The sequence below is a fragment of the Malus domestica genome, chromosome 05 (assembly GCF_042453785.1).
Source record: "Malus domestica chromosome 05, GDT2T_hap1".
NCBI lineage: Eukaryota > Viridiplantae > Streptophyta > Magnoliopsida > Rosales > Rosaceae > Malus > Malus domestica.
Genome location: NC_091665.1, coordinates 7875251 through 7890168, shown reverse-complemented (window position 1 = coordinate 7890168; position 14918 = coordinate 7875251). Strand labels below are relative to the sequence as shown.

The 14918-nt window shown below is 41.7% G+C and overlaps 1 protein-coding gene across 1 annotated transcript; it reads left to right on the top strand.

The window, feature by feature from the left end:
• The first annotated feature begins 1291 nt into the window (after nt 1–1291).
• On the top strand, nt 1292–14466 carry LOC103405323 (uncharacterized). Its single transcript, XM_029101953.2, has 2 exons — nt 1292–2278; nt 13861–14466. Exons 1-2 carry the CDS (start codon nt 1438–1440, stop codon nt 14214–14216), a joined length of 1197 nt encoding a protein of 398 aa, XP_028957786.1. The 5' UTR covers nt 1292–1437; the 3' UTR covers nt 14217–14466.
• Nucleotides 14467–14918: the final 452 nt, after the last annotated feature.

Genomic DNA, 14918 nt, shown 5'->3' with positions numbered 1-14918 from the left:
ATACCTTAAATATTTATTTTACAAATAATTTATGTCTTCATCCATACAATTATTTTCAGCATAAGTATGATATTCATTAAAGATTAAAAACACATATAAACCATAGCCAGGGTGCTTACATTAGGTCTAAAAAAATAAAAATAAAAACCGAACAAGAATTCAAAACTAATTAAGTCCAAATGCATAAATTAGAAAAAACAAACCTTAAATTTAAAATTGTCGTACAAAACATAAACTTTAAACTACTATTTGGATGATCCTGCTCCATTCCGCAAGACTTCATAACGCCACATATTGTAACCTTCCTCCAATGCATCCTCCAGCAACTTCATCAATTGTTCTTTCGATTCATCATAAAAAACATACTTATACTGTTACACATATATACATATAATTAATTCCAACATATAACTAAAAATTTCGCAAACTAAATTATTGATCCATCAACAATATACTTACTAATAATAGTTCATCCATCACAAGCTTTTTCACATTTCCCGGCACATCTTTCCAAGAACGCCACTTAGTAGTGGGGCAATTATTCCTCATAGCTGCAGCAATTGCACGAGCAAACGCAAAATGTTCTCTCATATCATGCGCGTCGGCCTTGCGCACACTTTCATTGTTGTTTTTATCCACCATCTTAGCACGAACATAATTGTGAAGAAAAAGACAGTAGAAGCACCTATTTATAGCAAAGTTAGGATCTTTGCGCGACGAACTCTTTGTCGCGCAAACATCTGCATTAAATAGCCTCAGATTTACCTGATTTAGATGTATTGGAAAGTGAAAAGTTGGTGGAACTTGTGCGACGAATATTTGTCGCGCAAAAGTAACATTTCGTCGCGCAAGTTTTTTCCACCAAATTAAATTACCCGCGTTTTCTTGCTAACTTTAAACGACGAGAAAAAATATTTGTCCCGCAAGTTTATTTTATTTATTTTTTCTATTTTACGCGACGAAGTTTACTTTTGTCGCGCAAGTGCGGCTTGTGCGCCTAATTTTTGTTCGTCACGCAAAATGTCGTCGCGCAACCTGTTTTTTTTACTAGTGTGTACGGCACGCAAAGAGATTAATAATTGGCAATTTGGCATAGGTGCAACATTTGACGTTCCTTACGACGACGAGAACGTACACAGGAAAGCAACACAACCGCGGAACAAAACAAAACAAAATGCGGTCATGATCACGAAGTCATGGTCCAAACAACTGGCCGGATCACGGACCACCACGCATTCAATCCCTCCAGTACTCGATATCCTAAGTCATTTTCTCCTCTTAAGTTTGCATCACACACCTTATCTTACTCATATATATTCACGCAAGTAACCAAAATCAATAACTTTCTCACCAAACAGAAGAAAAGAAAAAAAAAAAAAAAAAAAACCCGTAATTAGGACACAAAAGGAATTAAACTATTTGATTTCACATAGGAGGATGGTGATGATGGAAGGCTGGTCTCCAACTACCATATCTCCTTTGCTTCTCCGCAACCTCATAGCCTCCCTCTTTATCTTCGCAGACAAATCCTTCCTAAACTTGTCTGAGAAATCCAAACTCCTCCAACTCCTTCGCTATACTTTCGTCACTTCCTTCCTCTTCCTCCTCCGTTTTCTTCCTCCTCTAAACCCTAACAATAACCAACCCTACAAGCCTCCCAACAAGAATGCTAGTGATCACACTAGTGATCATTATGATTATACGCTCTCCTCATGCGGCGGCGGTGCTACTATTACTGGCGGCGGCGACTCCGCTATCGCTCGAGCACTTTCGCAGCTCTTGTCCCTCGTCAACGACATCCCCGTAAACTCCAGGAAGTACCAAGTTGTTCGCTCTTTAGCGGAGAACCTCATCGACGACAACCACAAAGAGGGCGTAGAGGCTTTACGTCAAGTCAACCGTACGGTTCTATCCGCGGCTTTTTCCACCACTCTGAGCCAGCTTGAAGCCGCCACCATTCTCGAACAACAAGGAGAAGTGCGTGGGGGTGATGGCGTCGATTTGTTGGGGAACGCTCGGCCGGCGGAGAACCGGTGGAGCCCGGTCCTACGGGTGGTTCGATCGATATGGGACGTGGCGTGGATAAGGGGGACGAGGGCGAGCGGGACGAGGAGCTCGGCGGAGAAACTGGCGGCTGAGGTGCTTTGGTTGGCTGAGAAGCTGGCAGCTTGTGACTTGGCTGATGAAGCAGTGCGGAGATGGGCTGCCTCCTTTAATTTGGCTTGGCTCTCTCTTTCCGTTGAGCCGCGCTTACAAGCATCCTTGGTCAAGGTTTCGGGTAAGTTCTTATTTATTTATCTCTTAATTTTTAACCAAATTGACGAATTCTCAAAGTACATAGCATTATATGAAAATGAATAAAGAAATTGAAAATAAAAAAGACTCAGATAAAAATTAAAAAAAATTAAATAATCGTAGAAATTAAATCTAGCACTAAAAACTCTAGCAGTGCCTTATTGAAGTTTTTACATTCAAGAATAAAGAGCATCACTCATTACAGCACATTTTGTGACTAATAGTTTAGCGAAGTTTTGATTTAGATTTAGACAATTTTTACTTTAATAATCTTCCTCCATGTTCACTTAATTTTGTTCGTAAAAATCGACTTGGATGTTTTGGGCTAAATTTATTTGATTAGTTTTGTTTGGACTTTTGTTTTTAGCCTATTTTTCAACCAAACAAAGAAAAAAAAAGAGCAATACAGAATTGAAGAAAATAAGGATAACACTTTGGACAAAATTGAATGGACCGATATACCATATAAATCTCTACGAATATGCCATGTATAGGGATGATATATTCCTAGGCATGGTTTAATATTCCCTTGACTATTAATATTTTCTTTTCATGGTTTTCTGCTGGCGTGACGGCACTAAATTTTTGGATATCTCTTCTTCATGCTTTATATTTGTCGTTATTGGTTGTTGAGATAGCATCTAATTTAGGTGTGGTAGCTGGAAACTTCATGACAAAGATAATTATGCATGCATGGCTCCCATTATTTGACTTTTCAATTTGTGAAGAAAACATTTTTTTAATATTAATTTATTGCTAATTATAAACCAAAACGACATTGTTTTTGAGTTAAGGTAAGTGAATTAGACTTTGAGTGTAACGGTGAATGTTCTTAAAACTTATTTTTAATTACGTTCTTTGGTTAATCTCACTTTGCCCCTTGTAACTCAAATTTCACAACTTTACCTTCTAAAACTCAAAATCTGTTCCAAGACTCTCTCTTCTCCATGAACTAAAAAGTTTCCCTAAAAGATATGTCGAACCCACCACTCAATAAGACAATGCCACTGTTCGCGTCAGGAATTTCCGTCGAGGACGTTTCCTGGTCGACGAGCACACAGCTCCCCGGGAGGTTGGCGCCGGTTGAGGGCTGCTGTCGGGCTTCTGCTTCACTGTCGGGCTTTGTCGGGCAAGGCTCGTCGGGCAAGGCTTATCGGGCAAGACTCGTCAGGCACGGCTTGTCGGGCAAGGCTGGAAGAGAAGGACAACGTTAACTTTGAGAGGTGCCTTTGTGGGGTCTTAGGTGTAGGCCTTGAGGCTCACAATCAAGATTAACTTCTAAGTACTCAGGCGTGCCACTACCATCTTTAGCATGGCAGATGTAAAATGGATGTCGCGTTTTAGTTGTATATATATATATATATATATATATATATATATATATATATATATGCCCGAGAAACCGTGTTAGTTATAACAGGTGCCTTTGTGGGGCCTTAGGTGTAGGCCTTGAGGCTTCCCATCAATAACTAAACTAGTGCTCAAACATATAATATTCGTTCGATTGATTGCAGGAGCCTTACAACTATTATACTTCTGATTACCCGAATCTGAGAGATAGAACGAACCCAAATAGGTGCCTTTGTGGGGCCTTAGGTGTAGGCCTTGAGGCTTCCCATCAGAATTCGTTCCATGCTTAAGCGTTCTATGATAATCATAATATAATAGAAATAAAACTAAGGGGTAGGTCGATTACTTGTGCCCCAAGTAACTTCGGACTTCTTGTTTATCAAGGACTATCGTGGATGGGTTAAGTCCACATAAGGTTCTTTTTTATGCCTTGAGGCCAAGGACTTTCAACTGATCAAATTTACATGCCCGAGGGCTTAGAACTTAGATCTGGTTTGAACAATGAAGATATATTCAAATCGGATCCAAGTACTAAGAGATTCTTTTAATAGTCATCTTACTAGAAATAACTTGAATACAACTGGAAGTATACAACATCTTGCTAGGCTAATGAATGAAAAGACAAAAACAAAGAAGGTCGGGCAAGGTTTAACCTTGTCGGGCAAGCCTGGTCGTCTTGCAGGTTCCTATCTTTGTGGCTTATCAAGGGTCTGAGAGCTTTTAGGGAGAAGTAAGGAGAGGAGTTTACAAAGAGAAATCGATACTACAGCAAGGTTGAACAGGGTAGCAGAGCTATTACAAGGGTTTGAGTGAAGGCTTGTCCCGAGAGGGATGAAGGCTTGGGCTGACTATAGCTTCGTTTTAAAGGCAAATCTGGCTTTGAGCAGAGTTTGTGCTTGCATTTGTTTGTTTGTTTGAGTGTCCTTAATCCTGATTTCTCTTTCTTCTTTTATAGACAACTCAGCTTGGCCTCTTGTAGCAGCAGCCTTGCCCGAATGCAACTTGAGAGGCAGTGACTCATCAGCTTTTTTACTTGTTCTGCCATTATAAAGTATTTTATGGGCTGTATAGCTGGTCAGTCTATACCACTTGGCCTTTGGGTAGGTGAGCAAATGGTCTTCATGAGCTGCACCAAGTCAGAAAAGCCCTTTTCTGTTTTCTGGGCTTTGGCTAGGCTTAGGCCGATTCTTCCTTTAGGCATCCTTTTGGGCCTGCCCCTTTCCTGAGCCTAAAGTTCAAGTTTTGATCCAAACAGTGCCCCCTTCAATTGATATTTAGCCTGGAATTCCAGGCGCCAATATTGATTGAATAGCTGCATGCGGTTGCACCCTTACCCTTGGAACTTGTGTCTTCTAGATGAAATTAATGGCACCTAGAGTCTCTTGATCTTCTCACAACCCTTGAACTACTCTCTAGTATTCTTTATAAATGTCATCTCTCTCAACAAACCATCCTCGAACTCAACTTTCATTCTCCCCAAGTGTTTCTTCTTTCTGAGTTTCCTCCCAAAACTGTGGAATGAGTTCTTCATATTTTAAGTGGAGTTTCCTAAAATTCCCTTTCCGTGAGAAAAAGAGTTTTCATCAAATAATCGCTATCTCCAACACCTTTGGTCGAACACCCCGCTATCTCCAACACCCTTGGTCAGGCGGTTTCCTCACGAAGGCTTGCTTTCCTGCTTGCTACCGTGATAAGTCGGGCTTCATCATCACATACGGTGATAGTCTTGATTGAGGATCCTCTACCAGGCGTGTCTTGGCCGCATAACCCGATCACCTGATCGGGTTCCATCCATGAAGACATCAGAAAATCAACTGAAGATATCATTGCATCCAGAAGGAGAATTGATTGTAATACGTCGGCTTTGAATCTTTTGTAAATTTCACCAATTTGTCGAAATGAAATATACATTATTTCAGCAACTCTTGTCTTTCCGTCTTCTTGAATGATTGATAAATATACACTGCACATTGATATCCCGAAGCTTGCTTTACCTTGCATCCTCTTCAATATAACAATCTTTAACATCCCACAACGTAGGACAATATTTCTTTAAGAATTTAACATTAATGGGATGTTTCTGCCTGTTTCCTTCAAGGTCCGCCAAGTAGTATCCTCCTCTATCCAAAACGTGACTAATAATGAAAGGACCTTCCCATGTCGGGCTCCATTTTCCAAAGCCCCTGAGCTGAGCTCCTAGAGGGAGGACTGTCTTCCAGACTAAATCCCCTTCCTTGAAAGACTTCATCTTTACCTTTTTGTTATAAGCTCGGGCAACGACTTGCTTTCCTTCTTGAATTTGGTTCAAAGCTTCAATTCGGGCTACATCCAAGTTTTCAATTCCTTGACACATGGCTTTGATGTACTCTTCACTATGTAACCCAAATTGATTTTGAATTCTGACAGAACTTACATTGATCTCCACGGAGAGCACTGCATCTTGCCCGAAAGTTAAAGCATAAGGAGTTGTCCCTGTTCCTGCCCTCTTGGAAGTTCTGTATGCCCACAAAGTGTTCCCCAGATTTTCATGCCACTTTTCTGGACTATCTATCACCATTCTTTTGATAATGTTGACCAGGATCTTGTTGCTGGCTTCTGCCTGGCCATTTGATTGAGGGTAGTACGGACTGGACTGGATCATCTTTATTTTGTACTTGCTTGCAAACTCCTCAACTTCTTTTGAAATAAAAGATGGCCCACGATCCGTTACTATAGTTTCGGGCACCCCATATCTGTGCAGAATCTTGGTCTCGATAAAATTATTGACTACGGCTGAAGTTATGGACTTTACTGCTGATGCTTCCACCCACTTGGTGAAATAATCCGTTGCTACAATTATGAAAGTATGCCCTTTACTAGAAGCTGGATAGATTTGCCCGATGAAGTCCATCGCCCATCCTCTAAAGGGCCAAGGCTTGACTACTGGATTTAAAGGTACCGATGGCACATGCTGGAGAGGTCTGTGCCTTTGACATTCTTCACAACCTCTGGCATAAGACTTGCAATCTTTTTCCATGTCGGGCCAGAAATAACCATACCTTCTAAGCAACCATCTCATCTTCGTTCCAGCCTGATGTGCTCCACATACTCCTTCATGTACTTCGGCCATTACCCTCATGGATTCTTCTTGGCCCAAGCATTTCAACAGTAACCCATCTGGAGTTTTCCTTAGCAAGTTCTTCGCCCATAAGACATACTTGGTTGCTTGCTGTCTATCCTTCTTGCTTGTAGGCGAAGAGGGATCCTTTAAATGATGAATGATAGGTGACCTCCAATCTTCTATCTTGGCTTCTAGCACCATTATATCTAGACTGAATCCCCTTTCTAAGATCAAAGGAAGGTTTCTTCTTTGGATCTCGACATCTACCCCATATATTCTCTCCTGTATTGGCACTCCTGAGGCTAGTTGTGTCATCTCATTGGCAACTAAGTAATACCCCGCCATGGTAATATGTCTGCACTTGAACTCCCCATTTAACTGGTTTATTACCAACTCTGAATCCCCAAAGACCTCTACCTCTACTGCCCTCAGATCCATCAAGATTTCCAGACCAATTATTAAGGCCTCATACTCTGCCCGATTATTAGTATTTCCTTGGTAGTCCAGGAGAAATGAGTAATAATGATAAACCCCTTGAGGGTTCACAATCACAATCCCTGCTCCTGAAGCCTTCTGAGTGTGAGATCCATCAAAATACAGCTTCCAAGGAGTGATCCAGAGACCAGTCACTCTTCTTATCTCTTGCTGGACCCAATCTTCTTTGCCCGAGATATCTTTTCTTGGCAGGATCCAAATGCTAGTGACCTCCAGGCTTCCTGGGATATTGATTACCTCACTTTGAGATTCTTGATGCTCGGCCAGGAAGTCAGCAATTGCTTGGCCTTTGACTGCCCTTTGGGGTACATACTGAAAACTGAATTCTGATAATGCTAGAATCTATTTCCCAATCCTTCCTGTTAGCATTGGCTTTGACAACATGTACTTTATCACATCTGTCTTGGCGATGATGTGCACGTGACAAGGTAACATGTAATGCCTTAGCTTACTGGCAGTGAAATATAGAGCCAAGCATAATCTCTCTACAAGGGAATATCTTGTTTCTACCTCGGTCAGAATTCTACTGAGGTAGTACACTGCCTGCTCCTTCCCGCCTTCATTATTTTGGGCTAGCAAACTCCCGATTGACTTTTCTGAGGCAGAAATATACAGCTTCAAGGGTTTTCCCCTTTGAGGTGGCACCAACACTGGTGGAGAAGTCAAATAGGCCTTGATGCTGTCAAAGGCCTGTTGGTGTGGTGGTCCCCACTCGAAGTTTTCTTTATCTTTCAATCTTAGTAAAGGAGTCAGCGGCTGGATCTTGCCTGCTAAATTAGCAATGAATCTTCTCAAGAAGTTAATTTTGCCCAGTAGCCTTTGGAGTTGCACCTTGTTGGTGGGTGAAGGTGATTACATTATTGCCCGAGATTTGTTCTTGTCCACTTCTACACCTCTTTGATGCACCAGGAATCCCAAGAAGTTGCCCGCTCTTACTCCAAACGTGCACTTCTTTGGATTCATATTTAATTTGTGGATCTTCATCCTTGCTAATGCTTATCTGAGGTCTTCCAGATGCTGCTCTTCTATCTTAGACTTCACCACTATGTCATCGATGTATACCTCAATGCTCTGGCCAATCAGATCATGAAAGATGGCATTCATTGCCCTTTGGTAAGTTGCACCAGCATTCTTGAGCCCGAATGGCATGACCAGATATTCATATGCCCCCACATGACCGGGACACCTAAAATCTGTTTTGTGTATATCTTCTGGAGCCATCTTTATCTGATTCTACCCGGCATTCCCATCCATAAAAGATAAGACTTTATGTTTTGCTACTGCATCTATGGATAAATCGGCCATGGGCATGGGATACTCATTTTTTGGTGTAGCGCTATTAATATTTCTGTAATCCACACAACATCGTACTGCTTTTGTTACAGTTTTTAAAACGGGTACAATGTTGGCCAACCATTCCACATATTTGGCTGGTCTGATAAAGCCAGATTTTACTAGCCTTTCAATCTCTTCTTTGACCTTTTCTTCTATCTCCTTTGGCATCCTTCGTAGTGCTTGCTTAACAGGTTTATATCCCTCCTTGATGGACATTCTATGTTCCACCAAGGCTGAATCTAAACCTGGCATCTCAGTATAATACCAAGCAAAACAGTCTTTGAATTCTTGCAAAAGGCAGATAATCTTTGCCCGATCATCAACCCCCAATAAACCACTAATTTGTATTGGTCTTGGATCATCCTCTGTCCCTAGATCAATAACTTCCAGAGGATCTTGGACTTCTGGTGATGGCTTATCTGGTTCTGCACACAAAAATTCGACTAGCTCCGGGCTCTCGGGCAAGTCGTCTGGCCCATCTAGGTTATAAATGCACTCGGCCATTTGAATGGCCCTTTCCAATTCTTCTCTACAAGATTCCTCCTTGCTTTCATGCTGGCTGGTTGAAGTTCCTACCTGCCATTCCTGCTCTTCTTTGTCCAAGAGCTCCCTTTCTTGCCTTATTCTCTTCCCATATACCAACAGTCTTTTAATCAGGGATCTGACTGCCATTACCTGATCTTTCTTCTTTTGTTCAGTCATTGATGGTGTAGGGGATTTGGGAGGATACAAGGTCTATCCCACTCTTCTCTAGTAAGGAGCATTCCTTGTTCCAAAAGCTTTTGGGCCGTCACCTTGGTAGGGCGGCCGTTCTCATCAGCTCCTGAACACTTCAAGATTCCTACGTTGGGGTTGTAGAAACTTGCTTCCGCAACATTAGCTGTGGGGAGAAATGGCCGTGATTCGGCCTCTACCATCTCCCAAAAGCCTGGTCCTTCTGTGCCCGCCTTATGATAAATAGCCACTTGTTGATGAAGAGTGGAGGGTATGGCTAGACTTTGATGGATCTAATCTCTTCCGAGTAAGGCTCCATAAGTGGAGGTGCAGTCCACCACAAAGAATGCCAACATGATCTGTTTGGATCCTTAATCCACTTCTAAAGGCAGTATCCCATGAGTTTTGGTGATAGCGCCTGAGAAGCTAGAGACCGTGAGGTCTGTAGGAATAAGATCCTCCGTGCCTCTTCCCATTTTCCTCATTTGCTTGGATGGTAACACATTAACAACTGCCCCTCCATCAATTAAAATTCTTTTGAAGGGCACCCCTTCCAATTGAGTAGCAACATATATGGGCTTCAGATGATTGGCCAACGAGATGTTCGGGCAGCTAAACACCATTTCGTCTGTATAAATCCTGAAAGGACCATCTTTGGACACTTCAGTGGATTCAGCCTTGCCCGACTCTCCTTCTTCGACTACCTCCACATTGACATGTGCCATCATTGGCTTAGTTGTCAAGTAATCACCCTCCATAGTAGCGGGCTGATCAGGTCTGGGACCAAACATGGCGGATAATACATACGCCATGTTGATATGAAAATTACTAGGCTCGGGCAGATCTTCTTTCTTGCCCCTAATCTGGTCCATGAATTCATTCAACCAAGCCATCGCATCTGCTGGAAGTAGTGGTTCCAGTGTTCTTTCTTGTTGATCTATGCCGACATACAGCGTTTGCTTTGGAACTTCACCAAAATGATCTACCAATGGCAGAGAAGGCGGTCTCCTTTCAGACGAAACAGTTTCATCCGGCTTCCATTTGGGAGTTGGTACCATGATTAGATCTTCTTGAGCCCATCTCAAGATCCTATACTTCCCAGGGTGTTGGTTCTGCGGCACGTGATTCCCCTCGCCTTCTGTCTTGCTACTGGCCTTTTCCACCTCTTTCTTACTTCTCCAGCGAAGCTGACTACTTCCCCCAGATGATGTCTTCTCCAATTTTTTATCTTGGGAGGGTTCAGATGTTGCGGGGGTCTTCAGGGAATTCATGTAGGCTTTGTGCTGCCTTTGAACTTTTCTGACCATGGAGGCTCCCATTTGTTTGGTAGGCTGTCCATTCTTTCCGACTATGTACCATTTTTGCCCGAGGTGGGTAGGATTTCCTTTTTTGACTGGATTTGTTATCCAATCAATCCTCTTGATTTCCTTCCCCATATGGCCATATTGAGGATGATCTGCATCCCTCCGTGTTTTGGCCTCCATATCTTCTGCCTCTTCAGAAGCTTCATGGTTTCGAAATACTTTTGATAAAGCTTTGGGTTGGGAATCACCTCCTAATCGTTGAAAAACGCTTCGGGAAGTGTCTTTTCTTGTAGCCTGCTTGATCTTTTCGTGGGCTTCTCTCATTTCATCTTCTTTTTTCCTCCTGATCAGTTCATGATCAATGAGGATTCCAGCTGGGGGAATTTCGAGCTCACACTCGCATTGGCACTTACTACACATAACCATCCCCTTGATTATGGCTGCTTTTGGATATTCGGGCGATTTGATTACCCTTCCTGTAGGTTTTTTAGCCAGTCTTCCTTCCTCCACTTCCCTTGTGATTTTTTCTTTTCCCTTCTCAACCCATGCCATACTGATCATATTTATAGAGGCCTCTGAGAAGGGAACTGCAGGTTTGTCCACCACCAACTCTTCTGGCTGGCTGGTTTTAAGTCTCTTTCCCTTGGGAGGAACCAAGTCTGTTTCTTTTCTGGAGCCTGTGGAGGCTTTCTCCAATCTTTGCAACATCTGTAGCAACGTGGTTTGCAAATCTTTTGGCATTTTGGCATATATCTTCTGATCAAATGTATCCCACCGGGCGTGCCAAAACTATGTTCGCGTCAGAAATTTCCGTCGGGGACGTTTCCTGGCCGACGAGCGCACAGCTCCCCGGGAGGTTGGCGCCGGTTGAGGGCTGCTGTCGGGCTTTGTCGAGCAAGGCTCGTCGGGCAAGGCTTATCGAGCAAGACTCGTCAAGTACGGCTTGTCGGGCAAGGCTGGAAGAGAAGGACATCGTTAACTTTGATAGGTGCCTTTGTGGGGCCTTAGGTGTAGGCCTTGAGGCTCACAATCAAGATTAACTTCTAAGTACTCAGGCGTGCCACTGCCATCTTTAGCATGGCAGATGTAAAATGGATGTCGCGTTTTAGTTGTATATATATATGCCCGAGAAATCGTGTTAGTTATAACAGGTGCCTTTGTGGGGCCTTAGGTGTAGGCCTTGAGGCTTCCCATCAATAACTAAACCAGTGCTCAAACATATAATATTCGTTCGATTGATTGCAGGAGCCTTAAAACTATTATACTTCTGATTACCCGAATCTGAGAGATAGAACGAACCCAAAAATGTGCCTTTGTGGGGCCTTAGGTGTAGGCCTTGAGGCTTCCCATCAGAATTCGTTCTTATACTCAAACGTTCTAGACCGCGGAATGGAATGAATCCAAATAGGTGCCTTTGTGGGGCCTTAGGTGTAGGCCTTGAGGCTTCCTACCAGAATCCATTCCATGCTTAAGCGTTCTATGATAATCATAATATAATAGAAATAAAACTAAGGGGTAGGTCGATTACTTGCGCCCCAAGTAACTTCAGACTTCTTGTTTATCAAGGACTATCGTGGATGGGTTAAGTCCACATAAGGTTCTTTTTTATGCCTTGAGGCCAAGGACTTTCAACTGATCAAATTTACATGCCCGAGGTCTTAGAACTTAGATCTGGTTTGAACAATGAAGATATATTCAAATCGGATCCAAGTACTAAGAGATTCTTTTAATAGTCATCTTACTAGAAATAACTTGAATACAACTGGAAGTATACAACATCTTGCTAGGCTAATGAATGAAAAGACAAAAACAAAGAAGGTCGGGCAAGGTTTAACCTTATCGGGCAAGCCTGGTCGTCTTGCAGGTTCCTATCTTTGTGGCTTATCAAGGGTCTGAGAGCTTTTAGGGAGAGGTAAGGAGAGGAGTTTGCAAAGAGAAATCGATACTACAGCAAGGTTGAACAGGATAACAGAGCTATTACAAGGGTTTGAGTAAAGGCTTGTCCCGAGAGGGATGAAGGCTTGGGCTGACTACAACTTCGTTTTAAAGGCAAATCTGGCTTTGAGCAGAGTTTGTGCTTGCATTTGTTTGTTTGTTTGAGTGTCCTTAATCCTGATTTCTCTTTCTTCTTTTATAGACAACTCAGCTTGGCCTCTTGTAGCAGCAGCCTTGCCCGAATGCAACTTGAGAGGCAGTGACTCATCAGCTTTTTTACTTGTTCTGCCATTATAAAGTACTTTATGGGCTGTATAGCTGGTCAGTCTATACCACTTGGCCTTTGGGTAGGTGAGCAAGTGGTCTTCATGAGCTGCACCAAGTCAGAAAAGCCCTTTTCTGTTTTCTGGGCTTTGGCTGGGCTTAGGCCGATTCTTCCTTTAGGCATCCTTTTGGGCCAGCCCCTTTCCTGAGCCCAAAGTTCAAGTTTTGATCCAAACAGCCACATGTGCCAATGAATTTGTTTATAAATCCCCACTATGTTAATATTGAACAATAAAAAAAAATATCAAAATCGAGTTCTATAGAATAAAATGATGAAATTAACAGAAAATATTATAAATATCCACTATGCGTCAACATTCTACAAAACGGCAAAATTAAGGCATTGTGGAGCGAAAATTGAGTTTTATATTGTAAAATGACAACCTTTGAGTTTCATGGAGCAAAATCGAGTCCAAAATCGAGTTCTAGGGGCAAAGTGGAGCAGATTTTGAGTTTTAGGGAATAAAGGGACATCTTTTGAGTCACAGGGGGTCAAAATGAGATTAAAATCAAGTTTCAAATGTGTAGCTAAAAATAAGCCTATTTTTAATTAATTAAACTACAAATTATTTCCATTCGATTGAATTCAAAGTTGTAAGACAATTCTATAAGCTTGTAAATTCTTATCCTGTGTAATTGTTTTTCCAATAGAGAAACGATGTTATTAATGAACATCTACAAGAAAAGTCTTGGAAAAGAAGGTTCTGTACATGGTCGGTAGGTTTCCTCAAACCAAATTAGACCATCACTAATACCAAGGCCAAACTTAGCTATATAAGGAACTCCATTGCAAACTAGACTATCAAGCGTATTGTTAGTTGTAAAACTAGACTATATTTATTTTTTTAGAAATATGGTATGTTCTACTTACAGTATCAAGATATGCATATCATTTTTCTTTGGTTCTCACATAAATGTATATATGCGTGTCACGAAATTTCAATTTAAAATATATAACATTAATTCCGCTTTGCATGTGATAATTAATCAACTGTTGTGTTCGTGCAGCATTGTTGTTCAAGCATGCCAAACAATTGGGAAAAGACGAAGCTGACGACGAAATCAAGAAAGAGCAACACAAGCAAACAAAGATGCAAATGTTAATGTCGTGGTTGCCATTGCTATGCAGAGCCAGCAACGGAACCGACGTCCCGGTTTTGAGCATCGGAGAAAGGGCTGAGCTGGAGAGAGTATTGGAAGAGACGATCGAGATGCTGGAAGACGAAGATGATCAAGAGAAAGTGCTGTCGTTGTGGCTCCACCACTTCACACATTGCTTGTCCTCTGATTGGCCCAACCTCCATGGCTCCTATGCTCGCTGGTGTAACACTTCTCGGAAGCTCTTGCTGCACCACCATGCATGATGTATAGGAGTGATGATAGGGGGATCACATTTTGTAAATCATATCTAAATCATCTCTATTATAGAGTTTAGGTCCACAATATAAGTAGATCCCACGTTTATTAGAGAGGAGTTTGTTGCGAGTTATATATTAGTTAAAGTGTAAATAGTAGTTTGTTGTCCCACATTGGTGAAGTATATATGTAATACCAATTGTAACTCCTATATATACTCGACTTTAGAGATTAATGAATACATAAGAAATTTCCAAATATTATCATATATATTTTTGGTATTTACCATGTTTAGTTTAATATGACATCAGAGCAATTTGTTTTTGGTGACCTGTGTGCTTTAATTTTGTACCCACATTTTTCGTGATTTCCTTCGTTGAAAAAAAAAAGTGAATAGTGTCGTGCTACAATACATCGTTGCTACAGTGCGTGAACAGTAATCCTCTATAGTGTCGTAAATAGTGATTGCTACAGTACCGTGAATAGTCTGTTGCTACAGTATCATGAACAATGATTGCTGCAGTGTTTTGGTAAATTGTTTTCATTCTGCTGCGTATATTTTGTGCCTTTATTGTTCGTGATTGTGTTCAATTGCTCAATATAATCATAGTGTTGTTATGCATCTTGGTGGAACAAATAAATGGATAATTGATACTGGGGCCACTAATCATGTGACTAGTGACCCTAAAGTGTTTGATAAGTTATGTGAT